The sequence below is a fragment of the Entelurus aequoreus genome, linkage group LG25 (assembly GCF_033978785.1).
Source record: "Entelurus aequoreus isolate RoL-2023_Sb linkage group LG25, RoL_Eaeq_v1.1, whole genome shotgun sequence".
NCBI classification, from domain to species: Eukaryota; Metazoa; Chordata; class Actinopteri; order Syngnathiformes; family Syngnathidae; genus Entelurus; species Entelurus aequoreus.
Genome location: NC_084755.1, coordinates 28241281 through 28256280, shown reverse-complemented (window position 1 = coordinate 28256280; position 15000 = coordinate 28241281). Strand labels below are relative to the sequence as shown.

General features: G+C 39.2%; 1 protein-coding gene across 1 annotated transcript in view; it reads right to left on the bottom strand.

Moving 5' to 3' along the window:
* The window catches only part of LOC133642459 (phospholipid phosphatase-related protein type 5-like), a 209651-nt gene that overhangs the window by 4653 nt on the left and 189998 nt on the right, over window positions 1-15000 (bottom strand). The window contains exon 5 of the mRNA XM_062036651.1: window positions 1-9. This exon is cut by the window's left edge and continues 242 nt beyond it. Within this exon, the coding sequence (XP_061892635.1) occupies window positions 1-9 (9 nt within the window). The remainder of the gene's footprint in view (window positions 10-15000) is intronic.

The window sequence follows — 15000 nt, the reverse complement described above, 5'->3', positions numbered from 1 at the left end:
CGTAGACACCTGGGAACAGATGAGTATAGGTCAGGGGTGTCCAAACTTTTTCCACTGAAAAATCAAAGCAAGCAGATTTCTTGTCCCGGCAAGAAATCTGCGTTCAAAGAACTCCGGCTTATTAGTGATTCCCAGAGCCCAAAAAAAGTCTGCGGGCTATAGAGCGTTTTCTATTCGGGCTCCAATACTATGGAATGCCCTCCCGGTAAAAGTTAGAGATGCTACCTCAGTAGAAGCATTTAAGTCTCATCTTAAAACTCATTTGTATACTGTAGCCTTTAAATAGACTCCCTTTTTACACCAGTTGATCTGCCGTTCCTTTTCTTTTCTTTTGTACTCTGCTCCCAACCCGGGGTGGACCGCTAGCCTGTCCATCGGATGGGGACATCTCTACGCTGCTGACCCGTCTCCGCTCGGGATGGTTCCTGCTGGCCCCACTATGGACTGGACTTTCGCTGATGTGTTGGACTTTCACAATTATGTCAGACCCACTCGACATCCATTGCTTTCGGTCTCCCCTAGAGGGGGGGTGGGGTTACCCACATATGCGGTCCTCTCCAAGGTTTCTCATAGTCATTCACATTGACGTCCCACTGGGGTGAGTTTTCCTTGCCCGTATGTGGGCTCTGTACCGAGGATGTCGTTGTGGCTTGTACAGCCCTTTGAGACACTTGTGATTTAGGGCTATATAAATAAACATTGATTGATTGATTGATTGATTTTGATATTTTTTTATTTTAAAAATCAATACAATACATGTATAAAAAATATACATTTAGGCCTCCACTCAGGCTTGATCCCAGGGACCCCAAAGGGTTTTGGTTAAAAAAATATAAAAAATGTGTCATTATTCAGTAATATTATTTTTTATTATTATTCAAGTTTTAAATCTCTAGATCAACATTAGGTCTATCTGTCAATATAAAGTTTTTAAAGATTTAAGTCGTATGCTCTTTTTTGTCAAAGAAAACCCTGTTTTTTATGGAAAAAACACAAAATATGCAATATTTTCACCCAATAAAATTTTTAAGTGGAATATTTGAGATTATATTATAATTTGAGCCTTAAAAAGTTCAATAACTCATAACACCATTGATTTTAATTCATTATTATTTTTTGAACGATGACACTTAAAAACAAATCACACACAAATTATTGGGGAACCAAAAGGGTCCTACTCACTAAAGTGTTAAAAAATATATATATATATTTTTTTTACTGTTTACTTTTAACACAACAATCTCAAGATCAACTTCAGATCTATCCGTCAATTATACGTTTTATTGTTGTTTATGTTTTTTGTTTGTTCGTTTTAGGACGTTCTTTAAAAAAAAAACAGCTCAATATTTTATATGGCAAACACAAAATATGCAACATTTTCCACAAACATATCTCAAAGTGCAATATTTAATGTGACGTAATTGGAGCCTTGGATAGGTCAATAATTCATAATAACATTGATTTTGATTCATTATTATTTTTAAAAGAAAGAAACAGCCTGCATGGCAGCTTTGTGTTATTAGAGTAAATAATGCAACATTTTCTTGTTACATTTCACCTGTTCGCTCTTTTATACCACATTTTATGTTTTTAATTTTTTTAATCATATTCTAAAATGGGCCGCTTTCCTCACGGTCTACCTGACACATGAAACGTCACAAATTTGGAGGGTGCACTATCCACTTTAGCCGCCAGGTGGCAGTGGAGTGTTGAGTAGGGCTGTGAATCTTTGGGCACCACACGATTCGATTTTGGGGGGTAACAATTCGATTCTGAATCAATTCTCGTTTCAAAATCAATACTTTTTTAATAACATTGTGTGGGGGGGCGTGGCCTGCGGACCTGCAGCGAAGCGGGGTGTGCCAGGACCGGCTTTGAGATCAGCGGCAGGTGCGTAGATGGCCCAGCTGGGCGCGTTTATCTAATCACCTGTCGCTCTGTTAAAGGCAGCAGCCGGGAAGGAGAGGGGAGATGGTGGAGAACGAGCACGAGCGAGAGGGAGAGCGAGACCGAGACTTTGCAAATCGCTGAAAAGCACAAGAAGACTTTGCACAACCCTGAAAATAAAACATTGTTTTACCATGGAAGAGCCTGGCATGTCGGGGATTGGTCGTCCAAAGAACCCGGAGGTGCAAGACCTCCACACATTGGTTGCTAGTTCTATCATTGACTACATTACTCCATGAAATAGATAAATAGCTGTGATAAATGTCTATATTACTTAAAAGAAAATTGGTTTTGTTTACCAAAATATAATATAAAATATAAATAAGAGAAGTATCCAACTTTTGTCTTTTCCAAAGTAAATATGTACAGCAGATATGATCATCTATATCAACAATATGATTGGTCTGACTGGCTGGACAGGACCAATTAAAAAAATAAAAACACATTTTTGATTTTTTTTAATCAATTAGTAAGAATCACGGTTGTTTCGACAATCGATTTTATTTGACACCCCTAGTGTTAAGTATCTAAAAATGACAATTCCAACTTTGACCAGTGTCACTTGCTATTGTATGTAGAGTGGCACTTTCCAAAAATTTTCAGCTGATGAATTTACGAAATGATTAAACCCCCCTTCTCTCACGTAAGATGCACCCAGGTAGGGTTGTACGATATACCGGTATTAGTATAGTACCGCGATACTAATGAATAATTTTATGTACTATACCACTTCTGAAGCCTACCGGTCCCGCATCCCCCCCTCCGCGCACGTGTCGAAGTCCCGTCGTGACATTGCTGGTTTTACGAGCATGTTCGGCAGCACACACACACACGGAGTACTTACAAGCAGACACAGTGTGTAGACAGAAAAGGGAGAATGGACGCATTTTGACCTAAAAACTTACGATAACGGTGAAGTTGTAAAACTGAAACGCCCTCAGGAAGAGGTGCTTTAAGACATGGCTGGCTAGCTAGCGGCTAACGTCCATCCGCCGTCTGCAGTGTTTTAGCTACTTCTAAATCACTAATCCTGGTCTCCATGGCGACAAATAAAGTACGTTTCTTACGAGGATTATCCCTGCATGACGAGGAATAGCTAAACATGCTTCACTACACACCGTAGCTCACCGGTGTTACAATGTAAACAAACGCCATGGGTGGATCTACACCTGACATCCACTGTATTGATATCAAGTACAGGCACGTATCTAGTCGATACTACTATGATTACTTCGATATTTTTTGGCATCATAACATCATCTTTCGTTTATTTCAAATGTATATTATGTTTATAATCTCAGGAAATATGTCCCTGGACACATGAGGACTTTAAATATGACCAATGTATGATCCTGTAACTACTTGGTATCGGATTGATACCCAAATTTGTGGTATCATCCAAATTTAATGTAAAGTATCAAACAACAGAAGAATAAGTGATTATTACATTTTAACAGAAGTGTAAATAGAATATGTTGAAACAGAAAATAAGCAGATATTAACAGTAAATGAACAAGTAGATTAATAATACATTTTCTACCACTTTTCCTTCGTAATGTTGACAAAATAATAGAATGATAAATGCCACAATATGTTACTGCATACGTCAGCAGACTAATTAGGAGCCTTTGTTTGTTTACTTACTACTAAAAAACAAGTTGTCTAGTATGTTCACTATTTTATTTAAGGACTTAACTGCAATAACAAACATATGTTTAATGTACCCTAAGATTTTTTGTTAAAATAAAGCCAATAATGCCATTTTTTTGTGGTTCCCTTTATTTAGAAACGTACCGAAAAGTACAGAAAAGTATCGAAATAATTTTAGTACCGGTACCAAAATATTGGTATCGTTACAATACCAGTATGACGTCACATCCGCTTTTCTCCTTGGCGGCTCGACTCACACGATGGTGAAGCAGCTTGAGCGTAGCTTTAAAACAAGTGAGAGTGAGTGTCGAGTTTGATCAGAAAATGCTGTATTGCTATTCTGTTCTTGGGTGTTCTAATAGAGAGATAGGAAATCATTCTCATAGAGTCCTGAAATAAATGGTTCATAAAGGTAATAAAAGTCAGGAAAAAAAATGTAATATCACTTTCATTATCTTGTGGAATACAAACGGACCGCTCGTGTCTGCAGGGATCACTTTGTAAAATGTTTGAACATTTGATTTGTTTGAGAACATTTCCTTGATCCAATCAAGTTTATTCTCTACTATATTAGTAGTGTTTGAGAGCAGAACTAAACGTAAAGAAAGGACAAAAGATGGCATTATTTTTTGTTCTTTTTTGGTTGCTATTCCTAAATATAACAAGAAGACCTGCTTGTGCAAATAAACTAGCATCATGTTAAGTCCTAGTAATAAATATTGTGATTGTTGGTCCAATCCACCATATTGGTATTGTCCATTTTCATTAAAGAAACTTAGTTGTTGTTGTGCAGGAAAGCCAAGCGCTTTATTTTTGATACGAATGACCACATTATAACGTATTGAGTGATATTTGTTAGCATCAAGAAAATATCCTTTATAGCATCAATAAATCTCGTAGGTTCAACATTATATACTGAATATTGATATCGCTAGCAAACAATGCAGAACAACATGGGCATATACAGTTAAATAATGAGACAAAAAACCATAAAAACAACTGCAGACATGAATTGGAGATGAGACTAATATTTGTAGCAGGAAATCAACTGCAAACAAACGTATCCTTTTTCTCATTAGCATCACGATCACAGCATCACGGCACTCATTATGTTAATCAAATACATTACCTAGCGATGCTCGAATAAATCCAACTTTGTCTCATACTGATTAATGCTTAGTTTGTGGACCTCTCAGATGTAAAGACATGATGTACCTCCAATTGTATCTTCTTTAAATACTGTGACTGTCAAATGAAGTGAGGTTGTAGTGAGCGGTAACGTAAGGTTTAAATCTGTCAAAAATAAAAAATAAACAATTTAAAAGTGTAAAAATCCACTCCATCCCATTTTAAAATATTTTTTCATAATCGGTTATATATTTGCTTCTTAACCTTTCGAAATAAGCCCAAATCTGCACCGATGCAGGTAAATAAACAGTAGCCTAATGGGACTATGGACCATCGCCTGAAACCATGTGATTGCAACCCAGCTATAAGCCATATCAATCCCTTCCTCCAGCCATCCATCCATCTTCTTCCGCTTATCCGAGGTCACGTCGCAGGGTCAGCAGCCTAAGCAGCCTAAGCAGAGAACCCAGACTTCCCTCTCCCCAGCCACTTCGTCCAGCTCCTGCCTGGGGGATACCGAGGCGTTCCCAGGCCAGCCGGGAGACATAGTCTTCCCAACGTGTACTGGGTCTTGCCCGTGCCGTCTTCCTTCACTCCGAGGTACTTGAACTCCTCCACATGGTGCAGGGTCTCCTACCCAACCCGGAGATGGCACTCCACCATTTTTCCGGGCGAGAACCATGGACTCGGACTGGGAGGTGCTGATACAATCGCTTCACACTCTGCTGCGAACCGATCCAGTGAGAGCTGAATATCCTGGCCAGATGAAGCCATCAGGACCAATTCATCTGCAAAAAGCAGAGACCTAATCCTGTAGCCACCAAACCGGATCCCCTCAACGCCCTGACTGCGCGTAAGAAATTATGTCCATAAAAGTTATAAACAGAATCGGCGACAGAGGGCAGCCTTGGCGGGGTCCAACCCTCACTGGAAACGGGCCCGGCTTGCTGGCGGCAATGCGGACCAAGCTCTGACACTGATCATACAGGGAGTGGACCGCCACAATCAGACAGTCCGATACCCCATACTCTCTGAGCACTCCCCCTTTTCCGGGCGAGAACCCTGGACTCGGACTGGGGGGTGCTGATACAGTCGCTTCCCACTCGGCTGCGAGCCGATCCAGTGAGAGCTGAAGATCCTGGCCAGATGAAGCCATCAGGACCACATCATCTGCAAAAAGCAGATACCTAATCCTGCAGCCACCAAACCGGATCCCCTCAACGCCCTGACTCCGCCTTGAAATTCTGTCCATAAAAGTTATGAACAGAATCGGTGACAAAGGGCAGCCTTGGCGGAGTCCAACCCTCACTGGAAACGGGTCTGACTTACTGCCGGCAATGCGGACCAAGCTTTGACACTGATTTTACAGGGAGTGGACCGCCACAATCAGACAGTCCGATTCCGCATAATCTCTGAGCACTCCCCACATGACTTCGACACGGTCGAATGCCTTCTCCAAGTCCACAATCCCTTCCTTACTGTACTTAATGCTGGACAGTGCTATTTTCCTAAAATGTGTATTCACTTTGAGACCAATAACCAATATTGTTGCAGTGCTTACATTATTCAAATGAAACAATAAAAAAAACCAACAACTACAGGTAAACCAAAGTAGAGCTCTGCTCCGCTGGACACACCGTGGTCTGCATAGAGTAGCTCGAGAGAGGATTTCTGGCAAGAACAGTTTTACGCTAAATCGTTTTAATCACATTAGTACATAAAACAAAACTACATGAAGTCTCTCTGCCAAGTCTCAAGGGGGTTATTAAATTTGCAAAGAAAGACCATTCGCAATAAAAATGACACAAAGGTACAGCTAAATGTTTTTGCGGTCCATGCAGCCAGAATGCATAAAGTAGAAGTTGCCAAGGCTGTAAGACAGGATTTTTCAACTACGTTGTTATAGACAGTGTCAATTTTGTTGACTAGAAATGTTCATCAATCATTGTCAACGATGTATTTTCCCCGGACCTAAATAGGACGATAACGAGTCAAGACAAATGCACGTTGACGAAAAAAATTACGAAATTAATTGACAATTTAGTCGATGAATAAATACGAGACAAAGAATAATTGACAGAGATGAAATCCAATCATATTTATTTTTGTCTTTAGGTGGGTAGGACATGTTCGGAATCTATCCAATCACACTAGCATGCAGGAGAGGGGCGGGATCCGATCAGAACTACAACTATGAAGACACAGTGTTTGGATTTTTCACCGGGAAACAAGACTATATTGTATGGATGTAACGATAAACGATAATAATGATGACCATTCTTGCCAACCCTCCCGATTTTTCCGGGAGACTCCCGAATTTCAGTGCCCCTCCTGAAAATCTCCCGGGGTAACCATTCTCCCGAATTTCTCCCGATTTTCACCCGGACAACAATATTGAGGGCGTGCCATGATGGCACTGCCTTTAACGTCCTCTACAACCTGTCGTCGCGTCCGCTTTATCTCCATATAAACAGCGTACCGGCCCAGTCACATGTTGTATGGGGCTTCCACAGACACACGTAAGTGACTGCAAGACACACTTGATCAACAGCACATACAGGTCACACTGAGGGTGGCTGTATAAACACTTTTAACACTGTTACAAACATGCGCCACACTGTGAACCCACACCAAACAAGAATGACAAACTCCATTTCGGGAGAACATCCGCACCGTAACACAACATAAACACAACAGAACAAATACCCAGAATCCCTTGCAGCCCTAACTCTTCCGGGCTACAATACAAACCCCCGCTACCACCAAACCCCGCCCCCCCCCCATCTTCCGAATTCGGAGGTCTCAAGGTTGGCAAGTATGATGATGACACCCGAACATTAGTATTAACCTTCTAAAGTAAAATGATCTAAAAACCGATAACTACACTTTTATGAACTCACTGGTGCCAGCTCGCTAGCTTAAATGCTAACCTGAAAACAAGAGGCATAAAGTCGTGGTCAAAAGTTTACATACACTTGTAAAGATCATAATGTCATGGCTGTCTTGAGTTTCCAATAATTTCTACAGCTCTTATTTTTTTGTGATAGAGTGATTGGAGCACATACTTGTTGGTCACAAAAAAGATTCATGAAGTTTGGATCTTTTATGAATTTATTATGAGTCTACTGAAAATGTGAGCAAATCTGCTGGGCCTAAAGTATACATACAGCAATGTTAATATTTGGCTACAAGTCCCTTGGCAAGTTTCACTGCAATAAGGCGCTTTTGGTAGCCATCCACAAGCTTCTGGCTGAATTTTTGACCACTCCTCTTGACAAAATTGGTGCAGTTCAGCTACACGTGTTGGTTTTCTGACCTGAACTTGTTTCTTCAGCATTGTCCACACGTTTAAGTCAGGACTTTGGGAAGGCCATTCTAAAACCTTAATTCTAGCCTGATTTAGCCATTCCTTTACCACTTTTGACGTGTGTTTGGGGTCATTGTCCTGTTGGAACATTATGTTCTTTACAAGTGTATGTAAAATTTTTACCACAACTGTATGTCTTTCCCCGTTAAAAACAACATACCCCAGTCAAAATTTCTACAAACACATTACTGTCTGAGCAACTAAGACATATGGAGATTTTAATTGTTGCAAGGTAGACAACAAGACACGTTGTAAACCCTGCGGCTTCATTTTGCATGGTAAAAATACAACCAAACTTGAAACGTCTTCTTCAGGTTGATCATCAGGACATCTATGCAACAGTATTAACTCATATTTCATAAAGACTCATACTGTACTGAATTACTGTGACTATTCAAGACAGTAGAGAAGGAGCAAGACTGCTTACTCTACCACTACTTTTGTTGTACACATGAGTGAGTTTGCCCGCCGATCTAGAATAAAACTAGTTTGTTTCTTCATGTGACCATGCTAGTCATATATTATTCAACATTTGAAAAAAAAAAAAATACTTTTCAGTTAAAATAATACACAATAAAAGTTAGTGTGAAATGTACTTATTAAAATATTCATGCAGTGCAGGTATTTTTGTATATTTAGTTTTTGAGATGCTCTGCATTAATAAATAATTAATAAAAGTGCTTTCAAGACAACTTCAGAGATGCGTTTTCCGCACTGGACTGGATGTGCCAAAATTTCCTACAACTAAATGATAAAAAAACTGAGATAAGGGTTTTTGGTGCTAAAAAAGAAAGGTTTAAAGTCATCCAACACCTTCAATCACTGTCCCTGAAAACCTCAAATAAAGCCAGAAATCTTGGGGTTATTTTAGATTCTGATTTACATTTCGACAGTCACATCAAATCAGTAACAAAATTGGCCTACTATCACCTCAAAAATGTAAAAAGACTTAGAGGGCTCATGTCAGCTCAAGACTTAGAAAAACTTGTACATGCCTTTATTACCAGTAGGCTAGACTATTGTAATGGTCTACTTGCAGGTCTTCCCAAAAAAAACTGTCAGGCAGCTACAGCTTGTTCAGAACGCTGCTGCTAGAGTGCTAACAAAGACCAAAAAATGTGAGCACATTACACCAATTCTTAAATCCTTACATTGGCTCCCTGTACATCAGAGAAATGATTTAAAAATCCTCCTGCTCACATATAAATCACTACCTGGTCTAGGGCCGAAGTATATCACTGATATGCTCCCACTATATAAGCCCTCTAGATCACTAAGACCTTCTGAGACCAATCTGTTAGCGGTTCCCAGAGTAAACTCAAATCAAGGGAGATCATCATTCAGTCACTATGCAACAAATAGCTGGAATAAACTACCTGAAGATGTCAGACTTTCCCCAACTCTGACTACTTTTAAAACTAGACTGAAGACTTTTATGTTCACCTTAGCTTTCAGCTAAATCTTTTAATCTTTTAACTTTTAACGTCCGCACTGTTTTTATTTTTATTGTCTGCATTTTAATTTTGCTTTCATTTTCTTTCATTTCACTTTGTTGTCTGTGAAGCACTTTGAGTCTGCTTTGTGTATGAAAAGTGCTATGCGAATAAAGTTGCCTTGCCTTGCCTTGCCTAGTCCGCTAGTCGACAAAATTTACTGTCATTTTAGTCAACGAAAATACTGAAGAATTCTGTCTGGACTAAAACTAAATTAATTTAGATGACTAAAATATGACTGAAACTAAAATACATTTTTGTCAAAAGACTATTGTTGTATATTTGTTGGTCGTGTCACTCTCCCAGGACAGAGTGACTGTGTGCTGCGTGATGAGCCAAGAAGACGCCAAAGAGGAATCGTCGAACAAAAAGCCTTATTTGTTTCAGCGAGCCTCGGACCAGAGCTGCAACTCTCGGAGAAGAAGTGTGCCAAATCTCTTCATTCGGCTGTCCTGTCGGAACATTTCTAGTAGACCCCCTCTCCTTGTGGGTCTAATCTTGATGCCGGATAGTCTGGCCTGTCTATCTTTCCTTGTCATTATTGGTATGGTTAGTTTAAGTCCTCTGTCCCTATCCGTGGACCTTTTACCAGGTGTTGCTAATGTCTTTAATCCTCCTCCTGACACCTACATTCTTATGGGATTCCCAATCTCCTGTGGACACTCTTCAGTGCAAGTTATGGACCTTTGCACTTTGACCATGGTAGAAGAATACTTTTAAAAGATCATGTGGCCAAATACAAACACATGCTACTTCCAATCATATCAGAAATGTATACATGATATAATTAACTTCACTATAAGTAAAATTAAATTAAAATAGCTGTCAAAATTAACACTGGTTCTCGGGGTCACATTTCTAGAAAGCTAAGGGCCGGACGTCTGCTTTCACTGTTATTCTTATAATGACAACCAGCATTCTCTGCAGTAGACATTTATGCTTGGTCAATTTATTTGATCAGTTACACATTTCTGAAAAATATTCTGTAGTGGAAGCCGGCCATGCCAGGTAGAGTTGACAGGTCTACCTGGTTGGCCACGCCTAATAGAACAGTTGATAGGCAACACGTCACAGTGGTCAGGTGACCCTTCTGAAGAAGACTGCAGATGACAGTCCACACATAGCATGTAAAGATTCCATCTAATATACCTAAAATATGGTCTGATTACAAGAACAGTTGAAAAAGGATCCTCCATCTGTTGACTCAATTGTTAGCTATTTATTTACCAATTTGAATGCACAACTTAGCTATTTATTTACCAATTTGAATGTATAAAAAAAGAAAATATGTGTTGTTTAACATTCACAATCCTTATGTAAGAAAAGAACACATCTCTATCAAACGTTTGCGTATTTCCAGTATGACTGATCTAATAATATGGTCAGAGCGTTACTCCAGTGACGTAGAATCTATTGGAATTACTGAAATTGTTCGTAGGCAAGGCAAGGCAAGGCACCTTTATTTGTATAGCACTTTTCATACACAAAGCAGACTCAAAGTGCTTCACAGACAACAAAGTGAAATGAAAGAAAATAAAAGCAAAATTAAAATGCAGACAATACAAATAAAAACAGTGCAGACGTTAAAAGTTAAAAGATTAAAACATTTAGCTGAAAGCTAAGGTGAACATAAAAGTCTTCAGTTTGGTTTTAAAAGTAGTCAGAGTTGGGGAAAGTCTGACATCTTCAGGTAGTTTATTCCAGCTATTTGTTGCATAGTGACTGAATGATGCTCTCCCTTGATTTGAGTTTAATCTTGGAACCGCTAACAGATTGGTCTCAGAAGATCTTAGTGATCTAGAGGGCTTATATAGTGGGAGCATATCAGTAATATACTTGGGCCCTAGACCATGTAGTGATTTATATGTGAGCAGGAGGATTTTGAAATCTATTCTCTGATGTACAGGGAGTCAATGTAAGGATTTAAGAATTGGTGTAATGTGCTCACATTTTTTGGTCTTTGTTAGAACTCTAGCAGCAGCGTTCTGAACAAGCTGTAGCTGCCTGACAGTTTTTTTGGGAAGACCTGCAAGGAGACCATTACAATAGTCTAGCCTACTGGTAATAAAGGCATGTACAAGTTTTTCAAAGTCTTGAGCTGACATGAGCCCTCTAAGTCTTTTTACATTTTTGAGGTGATAGTAGGCCGATTTTGTTACTGATTTGATGTGACTGTTGAAATGTAAATCAGAATCTAAAATAACCCCAAGATTTCTGGCTTTATTTGAGGTTTTCAGGGACAGTGATTGAAGGTGTTGGACGACTTTAAACTTTTCTTTTTTAGCACCAAAAACAATTATCTCAGTTTTATCTTCATTTAGTTGTAGGAAATTTTGGCACATCCTGTGTTTGACTTGCTCAATGCACTGGCACAGAAGATCTATGGGGCGATAGTCATTTGGTGATAGTGCTACATAGATTTGGGTGTCATCGGCATAGCAATGGTGGTCAATGTTATTATTTTGCATGATTTGTCCTAGTGGGAGCATATAAATGTTAAATAAAGTCGGCCCCAAGATTTAACCTTGGGGGACTCCACACGTTACGTTGGTTGGTTCTGATACAAAGTCACCAATGGAAACAAAATAGTTCCTATCTTGTAGATATGAATTGAACCAGCTTAAAACTGTGCCTGAGATTCCCACCCAGTTTTCCAACCTGTCCAAAAGTATTGAGTGGTCGACAGTGTCAAATGCAGCACTGAGGTCCAAAAGCATTAATACTGAAGTTTTGCCAGAGTCTGTGTTTAGACGGATGTCATTTATAACTTTAAGAAGGGCCGTCTCTGTGCTATGAAGAGGTCGGAATCGTAGTGGAATATTCAAAATGACTGACTGAATTTCTGGCATTTTGTGATGTTTGGACATTATTTTTGTCAAGACTTGGACTATGGGTTGTTTGTTTTCCCGAGATGCAAACAAAGTTGGAGCGGGCAAGGCGTGAAGGTAAGGACATCTTTTATTTTAACACTAACTACAAAATACAAACAAAAGGGTACAAACAAAAGGCGCGCACAAAGGCGGAGAACAAACTTGACTCATGAAACCAAAACTAGCATTTGGGCAAAAAACTATGAACAATAAACAAAAACTTACTTGGAACGCAGGGAACTATGGCATAGATTTCAAAGGTAGCATGGAGGCACAAAAGTAGCATGGCATGAAGTGAGCAGAGGTAGTAAGGATAATGTCACCAGGACGATCAACAGAAAAAGACAGGCTTAAATAACAATGACATGATTAGTGACAGGTGCGCGAGTGCAAAACGTGAAACAGGTGCATGACATGAGGACAGGTGAAAACTAACGGGTTGTCATGGAAACAAAACAAACAAGCGTGCACAAAGGGTCCAAAAACCAAACCGAACATAACCAAAACAAAACATGATCACAGAGACATGACAATTTTCACATACTTTGCGGATTGTTAATACAATTGGATATGGTTTAACGGATACAATGAAACACAAATAAGCATATAAAGTCAACTTGTTTTCCACTCTACTGATACTTTAAGCACCATGTAGAACAAAAGGGACAAATGTTCAACATCAGGGGTGCCCATTACATCGATCGCGAGCTACCGGTTGATGGCGGAGGGTGTGTCAGTCGACCGCCCGCCAGGCATTAAAAAAATAAGACCTAAAAATTAGCGATCATCAATCTTCACCAAGACTTTCGTCACTTGATTGACATTCACGGCACCCGAGGGTCTTGTGAGATGACGCTGGCTGCTGCCAGATCATTATTAAGAAAAAACGACCGACAGGAACGCGAGAAACACTTTTTATTTCAACAGACTCTGTCAAAATTTTAAAGACCGACTGCACAGTTCCTATCTTCACAATAAAATCCCTGCTTCATCCTGCCTGTGCTAACACAATAAGAGTCTCAGAAAGCTAGCGCGCACAAGCTAGCAAGCTACGGAGTTTGCCGCCAATGTATTTCTTGTAAAGTGTATAAAAAGGAGTATGGAAGCTGGACAAATAAGATGGCAAAAAGCAACCACTTTCATGTGGTATTGGACAGAAAGGAGGACTTTTTTTCTCCTCCATTTGAAAATGTGGACGTTATCATCACTACTGTCTGATTCCAATCAATGCAAGTCATCAGAATCAGGTAATACCATACTTGACAACCCTCCCAAATTTTCCGGGAGACTCCCGAATTTCAGTGCCTCTCCCGAAAATCTCCCGGGACAACCATTCTCCCGAATTTCTCCCGATTTCCAGCCGGACTTAAGGCACGCCCCCTCAAAGTCCGTGCGGACCTGAGTGAGGACAGCCTGTCGCCACGTCCGCTTTTCCTTCATATAAACAGCGTGCCGGCCCAGTCACGTTATAACATCTACGGCTTTTGGAGAGTGCACAACTGCACACACAACAAGAAGGAGACGAAGCAGAAGAACGAAGAAGAGGCGGTCATGGCGACGACGAGTGACAGAGAATAGAACGAGGATGGACAATTCAACCCTAAACTCACTCCTTTCCTGCAAATTAAATTTCACAGATGCTGCCCATACCTATGCTCCTTCAAAGGCTGTGCTACTGGCTGCAAAGCATTGCACTTTCAAATACAACAATGAGTAGAGGACTGTTATGTGTGTATATATGTGTAAATAAATGAACACTGAAATTCAAGTATTTATTTTATATATATATATATATATATATATATATATATATATATATATATATATATATATATATATATATATATATATATATATATATATATATATATATATATATATATATATATATATATATATATATAAACACTACCGTTCAAAAGTTTCGGGTCACATTGCAATGTCCTTATTTTTGAAGGAAAAGCACTGTACTTTTCAATGAAGATAACTTTAAACTAGTCTTAACTTTAAAGAAATACACTCTATACATTGCTAATGTGGTAAATGACTATTCTAGCTGCAAATGTCTGTTTTTTGGTGCAATATCTACATAGGTGTATAGAGGCCCATTTCCAGCAACTATCACTCCAGTGTTCTAATGGTACAATGTGTTTGCTCATTGGCTCAGAAGGCTGATTGATGATTAGAAAAACCCTTGTGCAATCATGTTCACACATCTGAAAATAGTTTAGCTCGTTACAGAAGCTACAAAACTGACCTTCCTTTGAGCAGATTGAGTTTCCGGAGCATCACATTTGTGGGGTCAATTAAACGCTCAAAATGGCCAGAAAAAGAGAACTTTCATCTGAAACTCGACAGTCTATTCTTGAAATGAAGGCTATTCCACAAAATTGTTTGGGTGACCCCAAACTTTTGAACGGTAGTGTATATATATATATATATATATATATATATATATATATATATATATATATATATATATATATATATATATATATATATATATATAATAAAATACATATACATATATACAGTATATATATAT